The 15,168-nt window shown below is 42.2% G+C and overlaps 1 protein-coding gene across 1 annotated transcript in view; it reads left to right on the top strand.

The window, feature by feature from the left end:
* Nucleotides 1-5,066, top strand: part of hsp90b1 (heat shock protein 90, beta (grp94), member 1) — a 63,238-nt gene extending 58,172 nt beyond the window's left edge. The window contains exon 28 of the mRNA XM_061893656.1: nt 4,810-5,066. Within this exon, the coding sequence (XP_061749640.1) occupies nt 4,810-4,943 (134 nt within the window). The 3' untranslated portion in view covers nt 4,944-5,066. The remainder of the gene's footprint in view (nt 1-4,809) is intronic.
* Nucleotides 5,067-15,168: the final 10,102 nt, after the last annotated feature.

The following is a 15,168-nucleotide window of genomic DNA, read 5'->3' as shown; positions in this document are numbered from 1 at the left end:
TCGGAGCGTAATTACTGCGTCACCCGCCGAGAACTGCTGGCCGTGGTGCTCTCTATCAGACACTTTAAATACTACCTGTGTGGCCTCCCCTTTGTGATTAGGACTGACCACTCTGCCCTCCAGTGGCTAATGACTTTCCGGGAGCCGGAGGGGCAGGTCGCCAGGTGGTTGGAAGAGCTACAAGGATACGACTTTAAAATAGAACATCGGCCGGGCGCTCGCCACTCCAACGCGGACGCACTCTCTCGCCGGCCGTGTGCAGCAGACGGATGTCGTTACTGCGAGCGCAGGGAAGCTCGGGAACAAGAGCGGCGGGCGGAAGGGGCTGAGGGTGTGGCCGTCAGTCAGGCTGATAACGTTGCCTGCAGGGAACTACAGACTGTGACGAACACTGATTGGAAGCACGCACAGGAGGGTGACACAGACCTCCATCCTGTCTTGCAGTGGGTAGAGGCTGGGCAGCGCCCGCCTTGGGAGGCGGTGGCACCATTCTCCAAGGCTACCAAGGGACTTTGGGCCATGTTTGACTCACTGCGGGTGTCCCAAGGCGTGCTGCAGCGGGCATTTAAGGCCGCGGCCACGGGTGAAGACCAGTGGCAGGTGGTGGTGCCAAAGGGACTGCAAGGGGCGGTGCTTAGGGCAGTGCATGGGGAAGGTGGGTCTGGACATTTCGGGGTCGCCAAAACACTTAAGCGGCTGCGACAGGGGTTCTATTGGGGTCGGCAGAAGAGAGATGTGGATGATTTCTGCCGCCGCTGCGACCCCTGCGTTGCCCGCAAAGGCCCCACTGGGCGCTCACAGGCGCCGCTCCAACAGTTCCCAGTGGGGTGCCCCATGGACCGGGTGGGGATTGACATTACGGGGCCCTATCCACGGTCGGACAATGGGAACCGCTATGTCCTTTCCGCCATTGACTATTTTACAAAATGGCCAAAGGCATACGCCATTCCCAACCAGGAGGCAGAGACCATTGCTGATGCCCTGGTGGGCGGCATGATAAGTCGGTTTGGCGTTATGGCGTCTCTGCACAGTGACCGGGGAACGAACTTTGAGTCCCGGGTGTTTTCCGCCTTGTGCGAGCGCCTGGGTATCCACAAAACCCGCACTACCCCATTGCACCCTCAGAGTGATGGGTTGGTGGAGCGTTTCCACCGCAACCTGGGAGACCAGCTTGCCATTGTCACCTCCCGCCACCAGCGTGACTGGGACGAACACCTACCGCTGGTGCTGATGGGGTGTCGCTCTGCTGTCCAGGAATCCACGGAGTGCACACCGGCGCTTCTCATGCTAGGGAGAGAGATGCGCACACCAGCAGAGCTGGCCTTTGGCCGCCCTCCTAATGCCCCGGCCTTCGCTGCAGGACCAGAGTACGCCAGGAAATTACAGGACCGGCTGGACTCAGCCCACAGTTTTGCTCGGGAGCGGCTGCAGGAAGCTGGTGTGAAACAAAAACGCTACTATGACATGACGACCCGAGGGAGGGACTTCGTGCCAGGCGAGTTGGTCTGGGTTTACAACCCGATTCGGAAGAAGGGCCGCAGTCCCAAGCTGGACAGCAAATGGACAGGGCCCTGTAAGATACTCCAGAAGCTGGGAGAGGTTGTGTATCGTGTCCAGCTGCCCCCCCGGGGAAGGAAAGTGGCCCTCCACAGAGACAGACTAGCCCCCTACCGGGGGGGTCCCCCTTCCCCTGCCTCGGATACACAGGTGACCTCTCCCTTGCCCACCCAGCCCGTTCCCAATACCCCGTTTACGCCCCAGGGAGAACCAATTTCCCCTCCCCTGGTGTCCCCCGCCCCTTGCAGCTCCCTCCCGAGGACTGGCACACCTGACCTAGTTGTCCCATTCCTGGGGACTGGAAGGGAGCGGCCGAGGCGGAAAAAGAGGCCTCCGGACCGCTTGCAAGACTTTGTGGTTTCCTTAGACTAGGGAAAATTGGGTGGGGGTGTTGTAAACCTGTTTTGTGTGATGTAAAGGTTACGTTGTCTACATTGTTTTGCACTAATGTGTTGCTCTGATTTACATGCTGTTGTGATGTCACCAAATGTTGCCTTACGGGTCAGTCCTCGAGGGCGAGGACTTTTTGTAAGGGGGGGGTGGTGTAGCGGCTGCTACGGGGTGTTAGCGAATGGCTTTGGCCGGGGGGCGGGACTTCCGGGAAGAGATAGGGAAGTGACGCTGTTGATAGAGGGGGTGGGTGTTCGAGTTGCCCGGGAAGTCGGCTGGAAAGACACATGAGTGCTGTTGTATGGTTGTTTTGCATCTTGTGCAATAAAGATACGATAAAACGGAGAAGTTGTATGAGCCTGCATTCCTGGGATTATTACAGTATTGAGTTACATAAACAAGTTCAACAAGTTTACTTACAGACTTATCTTTTCCAAGGCTTGTAAGAGTTAACACAACTCGTCTACTTCTCATTTTTTTGTGAACTGAACTAACATCGTAAACCGGAAGTGTCCATACTAAACCGGAAGTGCCAAACTAATAACGCGCAGTATTTCCCATCGCCACAAGGTGTCAGTAATAGTCCACAATCAAACGGGCATAACAATCTATCTATCTATCTATCTATCTATCTATCTATCTATCTATCTATCCATCTATCTATCTAAATACTGCATATTTCAGTTTTAAGATAAAAACAAAGTTCTCTTTGACAGAAAAGGCATAAAACCCTATTTGTTTTACTCTATATCAACCTCAAGTTGATATAGAGATTTACTGTAAGCATTAATTAAAAAATAATAATTATAATGTAACCTATTTTTATGGTTTGCCTCTTTGTGTTGTTTTTTAGCACATATCCAGTTATTGTGTTTAAACGAGGACGTTTCTTTTTGTAGGAGGGGAGGTATGTAACCTATTTTTATGGTTTGCCTCTTTCTTATGTTTAGTTCCTGTTATACAGTATATGCCTTGAGCTCTTATTTTGAAGGGAGATAGAACGGAAATGATGTCATCTTGGAGTGGAGCGGAGTTTTTTTTTTTTTCGCGGGACCTACATCCCACCGCTGCCACCAATGTAACCGAGGGTTTATATAAGTCGTATCACACTACAAAATAACAAACACGGAGGCTCCAGTTTCACACGAGGATCACTTTATTTTCGTTCCTTTCAAAAAAACCTCCGCTCCACTCCAAGATGACATCATTTCCTTTTTATCTCCCTTCAAAATAAGAGCTCAAGGCATAAACTATAACAGGAACTTAACATAACAAAGAGGCAAACCATAAAAATAGGTTACAATAATTTGAATTATTTTTAACATTTTAGTGACTGAGACCATCTATGCTCCCCAGGAGCCCTAAGGATTAAAAAGAAAAAAAATCCATATATTTTGTCATAAATGAAAAATATCAAAACCCCCCCCCCGCATGCTTACATTTTTCCGTTTTTCCGTTTTTTCCCTCTGTGGAAAAAAGTTTGGACACCCCTGTTTTAAGTCCTCATTATTCAATTTATATCTCATGACACACTATCTCGATGTACAGTAATATGGCTTTTAATTTCTTGCGGCTCCAGACGGATTTGTTTTTGTATTTTTTGGTCCGACATGGCCCTTTCCACATTTTGGGTTGCCGACCCCTAGGACAGGGGTCGGGAACCTTTTTGGCTGAGAGAGCCATGAAAGCCACACATTTTAAAATGTATTTCCGTGAGAGCCGTATAATATTTTTAACACTTAATACAACTGTCAGGTTCAAACACTGATGCCATCTATTAAACAGACAAGAAGCAAGGAATTAAACAGAGACGGGATTCAATTTAGCTCAATGAGGAGGAACGCGTATACCTGTACTCTTGTACAGTGTCGTCCCACGCTCTGACAAGAGAATTCTACGCCTCCTCTTTTATTTGGACTTTCACTGATTACAACAACTAAATGTGTGCATCTGTCACGGTGGGGGTGGGGGGTCACAGCTTGCTGCGTTGTCGTTCTCCCAGGAAGGCAGACGGACAACTCAGGACATGGCGTTTAGGTAAAAACTTGATTTAATTGTGACTAAAGAGGTACAAACAAAAAGCGCTCACTGCGGAGGCACAACTTGGCTGAAGAAACAAAACTAACACTTTAACATAAACTATGAACATAACACAAACAAGACTTACTGTGACTAGAAAAGAGCAGCATGAACTTTGGCATGAAACAAGAACAGAGCGTGGAACGGACACAATGACGCCAGGACGACCAACGGAAAATGACAGGCTTAAATAGTGATGTGGCGATTGAAAACAGGTGCGTGAGTTCAAATGAATCAGGTGCGTGAGTGGTGAGGACAGGTGAACTGATTGGTAGTGATGGTAACAAAGCAAACAAGGGAGTGCAAAAACGGGAAACAATGGAGTCTTAAGCAAAACAGAACGTAACTAAACAAAACATGATCACAAGACATGACAGCCTCTCGTATTCTTATTAAAACCATTGTTTTTCTGAAGGTAACTAATAATAAATAAAATACCTTTGACCATTAATGCGACTTCTTGAACAGGTGCGATAGAAACGGATGGATGTATTAAAATGCATGAGAATGTTTTATATTTTGAACGTTATTTTTAACACTGTGATTACTAGCGGAAATATTAATTACTTATCGTGTCAAGCAACATCAGCTAATATTTATCTGAGAGCCAGGTGCAGTCATCAAAAGAGCCACATCTGGCTCGAGAGCCATAGGTTCCCTACCCCTGCCCTAGGAGATGTAAACTTTTTGATCGCGACTGTATGACTTTGATACTCTATTTTGCTGCTACACTGCAGGACGAACTATCAGAGGAGGCATGTGTTGAGTTGTTTTGTTTCCCAGTGATGGATGTTCAAGCCTTTGAGCGGCTGCTGGGCCCGTGCATGGACATCATGAAAAGGAACATTGCAAACTATGAGGAGCAGCTACTGGCCCTGTTTGGAAGTAGCACCGAGATCCAGCAGCAACGCGCATGAAGACGGACCACCGGTTGGCGGACGACGCAGAAGGCTCCTCCCCCCTCCCCCTGCCCCATTTCCGTTATCAAACAGCTTTTCTTACAAGACGAAGAGATAAGTATCGTGCGCCGAAATGTTGCTTCAAGCCCGTTTTCCATTCGAGTCCTCTGTTTGTTTGGGTATTGAACACACCACCCCCGGCGCTGGTGAAACACGAGGTAAAAAAAAAAAAATTAAGATAAGTCGACGTGAGGGACCTTTTCTCCATTTCGGTGTTTGACGAACGTTCCATCGCGCTGTTTCTGTCGCGCAGAATGTAGACATGACGGTCCCTACAAACCCCGTTTCCATATGAGTTGGGAAATTAGATGTAAATATAAACGGAATACAATGATTTGCAAATCATTTTCAACCCATATTCAATTAAATGCACTACAAAGACAAGATATTTGATGTTCAAACTCATAAACTTGATTTTTTTTTGCAAATAACTTACAATTTCATGGCTGCAACACGTGCCAAAGTAGTTGGGAAAGGGCATGTTCACCACTGTGTTACATCACCTTTTCTTTTAACACGTTTAGGAACTGAGGAAAGTAATTGTTGAAGCTTTGAAAGTGGAATTCTTTCCCATTCTTGTTTTATGTAGAGCTTCAGTCGTTCAACAGTCCGGGGTCTCCGCTGTCGTATTTTACGCTTCATAATGCGCCACACATTTTCCATGGGAGACAGGTCTGGACTGCAGGCGGGCCAGGAAAGTACCCGCAATCTTTTTTTAAAGAAGCCACGCTGTTGTAACACGTGCTGAATGTGGCTTGGTATTGTTTTGCGGAAATAAGCAGGGGCGTCCATGAAAAAGACGGCGCTTAGATGGCAGCATATTTTGTTCCAAAACCTGTTTGTACCTTTTAGCATTAATGGTGCCTTCACAGATGTGTAAGTTACCCATGCCTTGGGCACTAATGCACCCCCATACCACCACAGATGCTGGCTTTTGAACTTTGCGTCGATATCACTCTGGATGGTTCGCTTCCAGAGTGATGTCGAATATTTCCAAAAACAATTTGAAATGTGGACTCGTCAGACCACAGAACACTTTTCCACTTTGCATCAGTTCATCTTAGATTATCCTGGGCCCGGAGAAGACGGCGACGTTTCTGGATGTTGTTGATAAATGGCTTTCGTTTTGCATAGTAGAGCGTTAACTTGTACTTACAGATGTAGCCACCAACTGTATTTAGTGACAGTGGTTTTCTGAAGTAATCCTGAGCCCATGTGGTGATATCCTTTAGAGATTGATGTCGGTTTTTCATACAGATGGAAGGTCACGCTCATTCAATGTTAGTTTCCGGCCATGTCGCTTACGTGGAGTGATTTCTCCAGATTCTCTGAACCTTTTGATGATATTATGGACCGTAGATGTTGAAATCCCTACATTTCTTGCAATTGCACTTTGAGAAACGTTGTTCTTAAACTGTTTGACTATTTGCTCACACAGTTGTGGACAAAGGGGTGTACCTCGCCCCATCCTTTCTTGTGAAAGACTGAGCATTTTTTTGGGAAGCTGTTTTTATACCCAATCATGGCACCCACCTGTTCCCAATTAGCCTGCACACCTTAGGGATGTTCCAAATAAGTGTTTGATGAGCATCTTTCCCAACTTCTTTGTCACGTGTTGCTGGCATCAAATTCTAACGTAAATAATTATTTGCGACAAAAAAAATGTTTATCAGTTTGAACATCAAATATGTTGTCTTTGTAGCATATTCAACTGAATATGGGTTGAAGGGGATTTGCAAATCATTGTATTCCGTTTATATTTACATCTAACACAATTTCCCAACTCATATGGAAACGGGGTTTGTAGACATTTCACCATTGTTCGTTTGTGTGTTGAATGTTCTAATTTCAAAGGGTTTGTGTTTTTTAAGCCCGTGCAAAACACAGTGTTGTGCAATTTGAGAGTCGGTATTTAATCGCTACTTTATTGGCAGGACAGCCTTTAAGTCATTAAGTTGCCCCACTATAGTAATTATAAGCGACATGTGACGATATTTCATGATTTTATGTGTAAAAAAAAAAAAAAAATACAAGCGTTTTGTGTCAGTGAAGCTTATACCTCTACCTCTATCAACAATGTTTTGGGGATGACGTCGATTTTCAACGGGAAACCGATGTGGAATTCGTCGGACGGATGATTAGGTCTGTGTGTTTTAATGCAACGAAAAATATTCATTAAAATTTGAGAAAATGTCATTTTACATTTGAGGGGTTGCTCTGGTGGTTGTTTTCCTTTGGTTTAAAGCAGGGGTGTCAAACTCGTTTTGGAAAAATGCAGAAAAATCTACTCCCAAGTGGCCCGGACTGGTAGAATCCAAACAATAACTTAACAATAAATAAATAGTAAATGGGTTATACTCATACTTGCCAACTTTGAGACCTCCGAATTCAGGAGATGGGGAGGTACCGGGGGTCTATATTGTAGCGTCCCGGAAGAGTTAGTGCTGCAAGGGATTCTGGGTATTTGTTCAGTTGTGTTTATGTTGTGTTACAGTGCGTATGTTCTCCGAAAAGTGTTTGTCATTCTTATAATAATAATAATGGATTAGATTTATATCGCGCTTTTCTATTGTTATATACTCAAAGCGCTCACAGAGAAGTGGGAACCCATCATTCATTCACACCTGGTGGTGGTAAGCTACATCTGTAGCCACAGCTGCCCTGGGGTAGACTGACGGAAGCGTGGCCTCCAGTTTTTGCGCCTACGGCCCCTCCGACCACCACCAATCATTCATTCATCATTCATTCACCAGTGTGAGCGGCACCGGGGGTAAAGGGTGAAGTGTCCTGCCCAAGGACACAACGGCAGAGATTTGGATGTTAATAGGTGGGAAGCGAACCTGCAACCCTCAGGTTTCTGGCATGGCCGCTCTACCCACTACGCCATGCCGCCCCATGTTTGGTGTGGGTTCACAGTGTGGCGCATATTTGTAACAGTGTTAAAGTTGTTCACGCGGCCACCCTCAGTGTGACCTGTATGGCTGTTGAGCAAGTATGCCTTGCATTCGCATGTATTATGTGACTGGAACGGCACGCTGTTTTGCATGGAGGAAAAGCGGATGAGATGACAGGTGGAAATCAGGAGAAATTTGGGAGTCCATCCATCCATCTTTTTCTGCTTATCTGACGTCGGGTCGCGGGGGCAGCAGCCTAAGCATGTCCGGTACACCTGAATAGACCTTACCGGAGAGTCTTATTTGGGAGTCTCCCGGGAAAATCGGGAGGGTTGCAAGTATGTTTTTCTTGCATAGCGCCTAATAAAGACAATCTCAGATTGTTTCCTTTGTTTAAAAATAAAACAAGCACATTCTGAAACTGTAGACACCATAATGCAGTCGGGCCCTGGGATGAGGTGGCGACTTGTCCAGGGCGTACGCCGCCTTCCGTCCGAATGCAAGCTGAGATAGGCTCCAGCACCCCACCGCGACCCCAAAAGGGACAAGCGGTAGGAAATGGATGAATGGATAATGCTGTTGGGTTTGTTATTTTTACACTTACATATTGCGGTTAATAATATTCTGCCTTTTATTTTTCGCCATTTGTACTTTCTGAATAAATTATGTGATAATGTTCATCGTTGGTGTTAATTTTCAATTTATCAAGATAAAAAATATCAAAATCGATTTACAGGATGTTATTTATGTAGTTTGCTCATTTTCCCGCGTCTTTTTTTTTTTTTTTTTTTTACATATGTATCTATAAAGATACAAAGAATTGCTATTGCAACATCTAGTGGACACTTTTAGAACGGCAGTTTTTTCGTTCAAAAATTATGGCTCATTTTTATATTGAGCAAACTCATCCCGCGGGCCGGATAAAACCTATTCGCGGGCCTGATCCGCCCCCCCCCCGCGCATACCTTTGACACCCCTGGTTTAAGGCAAACCCGTTATACTAGCCCATAGTAAGTTACTGTATGTTCACTTTCATGTCAATAAAGAACACTTTTATATTTAACCTGCGAGCTCATTCATTCCCTATATTTTCACTCATGTCAATATTACCAATTATAAGTACAGTATGTGATCAAATTTGCTTCATTTTAAACATGCTAAACAAAGTTACGATGAATTAGGAACATTGTGTACAGTACAGGCCAAAAAGTTTATTTTCATGACTAGTTACACTGTAAATTGTCACTGAAGCATCAAAACTATGAATGAACACACTGTTGGAAAACTTTTTCACCTCTGTGAAGTTCATAGAGCAAGTTAAAACTCTACTTTGCAAAGCGAAAGCCATTTATCAACAACACCCGGGAAACGCCGCCAAGCTGAAAATGAAGAAAAACGCATTGAATGAGAAGGCGTTCCGAACTTTTGGCCTGTACATGTATACATATGCTTGCAAAATTGTCCGAAAAGGAGTAGGAAGAAGCGCATCATATTTAATCCTACCTCTTTTCCACGTCTCGGCAAGTTCACTTTCTGTGTTTAACATATCCTACGTTACCATTTTCTAACAAGAAAATTGGGACATAGTTGTTTAGTAATGGAAAAAATTAAGAATACATTATATCAGACACTAGTTTTCATTGAATAGTAATACATGGATGAACTCAGAATACATGATATCAGACATTGTAGTTTCATTAAATAATACCAAATTTAGGATAATTATAGTCAACACTTTAGTTTCAATTGAATAGTAATACATGAATGAACTCAGACTAAATGCTATCAGACACAAGTTTTCATTAAAAAACAACAAAATGCATTTTGACAAATGATATCAGACACTAAAATAGTAAACTAAATACTTTGGGATACATTGTATTAGACACTGGTTTTCATTTAATAATAATACAGTAAATGAATTAATCCAGGATAAATTATATCAGACACTGGAGTTTCTATTTCATAACATATGAATGGATTCAGGATGAATGATATCTGACACTGTAGTTTCCATTGAATAATATATGAATGAGTTTAGCATAAATTATACAAGACACTGTAGTTTCCATTGAATATAATTTAATGAATTTGGGATAAATGATATCAGACACTTTAGTTTCCATAGAATAGTAATAAATGAATAAATTTGGGATGAATGATATCAGACACTTTAGTTTCCATTGAACAGGGATGAATGAATAAATTGGGGATGCATGTTATCGGACACTTTAGATTCCATTGAATAGTAATAAATGAATTAATTCAGGATAAATGATATCAGACACTGCAGTTTCTATTTCATAATATATGAATGGATTCAGGATGAATGATATCTGACACTGTAGTTTCCATTGAATAACAAATTAATGAGTTCAGGATCAATTATACAAGACACTGTAGTTTCCATTGAATAATAATTAATGAATTTGGGATAAATGATATCAGACACTTTAGTTTTCATAGAATTGTAATAATGAATGAATTTGGGATGAATGATATCAGACACTTTAGTTTCCATTGAACAGGGATGAATGAATAAATTGGTGATGCATGTTATCGGACACTTTAGATTCCATTGAATAGTAATAAATGAATGAATTCAGAATAAATTATATCAGACACTGGAGTTTCTATTTCATAATATATGAATGGATTCAGGATGAATGATATCTGACACTGTAGTTTCCATTGAATAATAAATGAATGAGTTTAGGATCAATTATACAAGACACTGTAGTTTCCATTGAATAGTAAATTAATGAATTTGGGATAAATGATATCAGACACTTTAGTTTTCATAGAATTGTAATAAATGAATGAATTTGGGATGAATGATATCAGGACACTTTAGTTTCCATTGAACAGGGATGAATGAAATAAATTGGGGATGCATGTTATCGGACACTTTAGATTCCATTGAATAGTATAAATGAATGAATTTAGAATGAATGATATCAGACACTGGAGTTTGTATTTCATAATATATGAATGGATCAGGATGAATGATATCTGACACTGTAGTTTCCATTGAATAATATATGAATGAGTTTAGCATCAATTATACAAGACGCTGTATTTTCCATTGAATAGTAAATTAATGAATTTGGGATGAATGATATCAGACACTTTAGTTTCAATAGAATAGTAATAAATGAATGAAATTGGGATGAATGATATCAGACACTTTAGTTTCCATTGAACAGGGATGAATGAATAAATTGGGGATGCATGTTATCGGACACTTTATATTCCATTGAATAGTATAAATGAATGAATTCAGGATAAATGATATCAGACACTGGAGTTTCATTGAATAATAAATGAATGAGTTTAGGATCAATTATACAAGACACTGTAGTTTCCATTGAATAGTAAATTAATGAATTTGGATAAATGATATCAGACACTTAAGTTTCCATAGAATAGTAATAAATGAATGAATTGGGATGAATGATATCAGACACTTTAGTTTCCATTTAACAGGGATGAATGATAAATTGGGGATCGCATGTTATCGGACACTTTAGATTCCATTGAATAGTAATAAATGAATGAATTTGGGATGAATGATATCAGACACACTAGTTTCCATTGCAACACATGCCAATATGGCCCGTTTAGTTTACTAAATTGCAATTTTAGATTTCGCGCAGAACGTCGCGGTATGATGACGTGTGCGTGTGACTTCACGCATTGTAGAGGATGTTTTGTTCACAGCTTTTAGTCGTCTCTTCGCATAATTCCACAGTATATGGACATCTGTGCTGCTGAATCTTTTGCAATTTGTTCAATGAATAATGGAGACGGTCAAAGAAGAAAGCTGTAGGTGGGAAGCGGTGTATTGCGGCCGCCTTTAGCAACACAAACACAGCCGGTGTTTCATTGTTACATTCCCGAAAGATGACGGTGAAGCTTTACTATGGAACAGAGCGGTCAAGCGAACACGGTTGGATTGGACCACACATTAATGGCATCGCCACCACCCGTCGACTGGTGCTGAAGAAAGGTGCGGGGCCGACCTTCAGGTTGTACAGGTACGACAATACAATCTCACTACAACACTAGTAACACAATAAGCAGATAAGGGATTTTCCAGTATTATCCTAGTAAATTTGTCTAATAACATCTGAATCGCTCCCACTGTATCATCATCAGCCGTTGTCAGTCCACTGCTGGACGAAAGCCTCAGCATGTTTCTGCCATTTGGCGTACTTTTCATGCTGGTTATTAGCCTACACCTTCCACGCGGCTTGGTGCGGGTTGGAAGGGGGTATTTTATATCAGACATCCTCTTCTAGACTAATTGCCTTACTGGGCTGTTGAACTTAGTCTGTCCTGTTTGTTGTCCAAGCTCCATTTACCCAGGGACCGCTCAGCTTTATGGCGCCGACCGCCCAGCAGTCACAAGAGAAGGTGCAAACGGTTCTTTGTGTGCATTTTATAGACGGTAGTTGGGACTCCCTAACCCCACACACAACCTCCCCATCTCATGCCTGGATGTAGTTTAACGTCATACCCAGGACACTCCCACTGTATAGTCTTTATTTTTCTTTTTTTCTGGTCCTTCTCTCTAACTTTCCTCATCCACAAATCTTTCATCCTCGCTCAAGTTAATGGGGGAAATCGTCGCTTTCTCGGTCCGAATCGCTCTCGCTGCTGGTGGCCATGATTGTAAACAATGTGCGGATGTGAGGAGCTCCACAACCCGTGATGTCACGCGCACATCGTCTGCTACTTCCGTATGAAAAAGTATGAAAAAAATTACAAAATCTAATAATCAAGAGATCTACAGACTTAGCGTTAAAAGTAAAAAATATATAATATACATTTAGCTTATTTTTCAACGCTTATTCTTTTTTTATTGTTATGAATTATTGACCTATTTAGGGTTCCAATTACTTCACGACAAATATTGCACTTTGAAATGCTTTGGGGGAAAATGTTGCATAGTTTGTGTGTTTGCCATATTCAAGTTCAAGTTTATTGTTCTTCGGTCAACAAGACAAACAGATATTCATACATAAAATGAAAACATTTTGCAGATCGAAAGGGTTTAGGTTAAAGTGAAAACTTATTGCGCCTAACCTATAAGCCAGGGTCAGCAACCTTTTTGAAACCAAGAGCTGCTTCTTGGGTACTGATTAATGCAAAGGGCTACCAGTTTGATACACACTTAAATAAATTGCCAGAAATAGCCAATTTGCTCAATTTACCTTTAATAAATAATCTATATATATATATATATATATTCAGAAATGGGTATTTCTGTCTGTCATTCCGTCGTACATTTTTTTTCCTCTTACGGAAGGTTTTTTGTAGAGAATAAATGATGAAAAAAACACTAATTGAATGGTTTAAAAGAGGCGAAAACAAGAAAAAAATGAAAATTTAATTTTGAAACAGTTTATCTCAATTCGACTCTTTACAATTCAAAATTCAACCGAAAAAGAGAAAAATTAGCTAATTCGAATCTTTTTGAAAAAATTAAAAAATAATTATGGAACATCATTAGTCATTTTTCCTGATTAAGATTCATTTTAGAATGTTGATGACATGTTTAAATTGGTTAGAATCCACTTTGAAATCCGATTTGAATTTGGTTCTACAGATATTTTATTAGAGCGTATCAAAACACGAATTGGTACGTCAGACTTAGCCCTGTCTTGGTTTAACTCTTATCTAGCCTTTAAATAGACTCCCTTTTTAGACCAGTTGATCTGCCGTTTCTTTTCTTTTTCTTCTATGTCCCACTCTCCCTTCTGGAGGGGGTCCGGTCCGATCCGGTGGCCATGTACTGCTTGCCTGTGTATCGGCTGGGGACATCTCTGCGCTGCTGATCCCGCCTCCTCCGCTTGGGATGGTTTCCTGCTGGCTCCGCTGTGACGGGACTCTCGCTGCTGTGTTGGATCCGCTTTGGACTGGACTCTCGCGACTGTGTTGGATCCATTATGGATTGAACTTTCACAGTATCATGTTAGACCCGCTCGACATCCATTGCTTTCCTCCTCTCCAAGGTTCTCATAGTCATCATTGTCACCAACGTCCCACTGGGTGTGAGTTTTCCTTGCCCTTATGTGGGCCTACCGAGGATGTCGTAGTGGTTTGTGCAGCCCTTTGAGACACTAGTGATTTAGGGCTATATAAGTAAACATTGATTGATTGATTGATTGATCTTACTGACAGGGTGCAGTGCGTCTCCCATAACAATGTGACCTCGGACTACGTTAAGGTAACGTGTGGAGTTCCCCAGGGTTCGGTCCTTGGCCCTGCACTCTTCAGCATCTACATGCTGCCGCTAGGTGACATCATACACAAATACGGTGTTAGCTTTCACTGTTATGCTGATGACACCCAACTCTACATGCCCCTAAAGCTGACCAACACGCCGGACTGTAGTCAGCTGGAGGCGTGTCTTAATGAAATTAAACAATGGATGTCCGCTAACTTTTTGCAACTCAACGCCAAAAAAACGGAAATGCTGATTATCGGTCCTGCTAGACACCGACCTCTATTTAATAATACAACTCTAACATTTGACAACCAAACAATTAAACAAGGTGACTTGGTAAAAAATCTGGGTATTATCTTCGACCCAACTCTCTCCTTTGAGGCACACATTAAAAGCGTTACTAAAACGGCCTTCTTTCATCTCCGTAATATCGCTAAAATTTGCTCCATTTTGTCCACTAACGACGCTGAGATCATTATCCATGCGTTTGTTACGCCTCGTCTCGATTACTGTAACGTATTATTTTCGGGTCTCCCCATGTCTAGCATTAAAAGATTACAGTTGGTACAAAATGCGGCTGCTAGACTTTTGACAAGAACAAGAAAGTTTGATCACATTACACCTGTACTGGCTCACCTGCACTGGCTTCCTGTGCACTTAAGATGTGACTTTAAGGTTTTACTACTTACGTATAAAATACTACACGGTCTAGCTCCATCCTATCTTGCCGATTGTATTGTACCATATGTCCCGGCAAGAAATCTTCGTTCAAAGGACTCCAACTTATTAGTGATTCCTAAAGCCCAAAAAAAGTCTGCGGGCTATAGAGCGTTTTCCGTTAGGGCTCCAGTACTCTGGAATGCCCTCCCAGTAACAGTTCGAGATGCCACCTCAGTAGAAGCATTTAAGTCTCACCTTAAAACTCATCTGTATACTCTAGCCTTTAAATAGACTCCCTTTTTAGACCAGTTGATCTGCTGTTTCTTTTCTTTTTCTCCCATGTCCCTCTCTCCCTTGTGGAGGGGGTCCGGTCCGATCCGGTGGCCATGTACTGCTT

Source organism: Nerophis ophidion, linkage group LG03, assembly GCF_033978795.1.
Source record: "Nerophis ophidion isolate RoL-2023_Sa linkage group LG03, RoL_Noph_v1.0, whole genome shotgun sequence".
NCBI classification, from domain to species: Eukaryota; Metazoa; Chordata; class Actinopteri; order Syngnathiformes; family Syngnathidae; genus Nerophis; species Nerophis ophidion.
The sequence above is the reverse complement of the archived record's forward strand: the minus strand, read 5'-3'. Positions and strand labels throughout refer to the sequence as shown.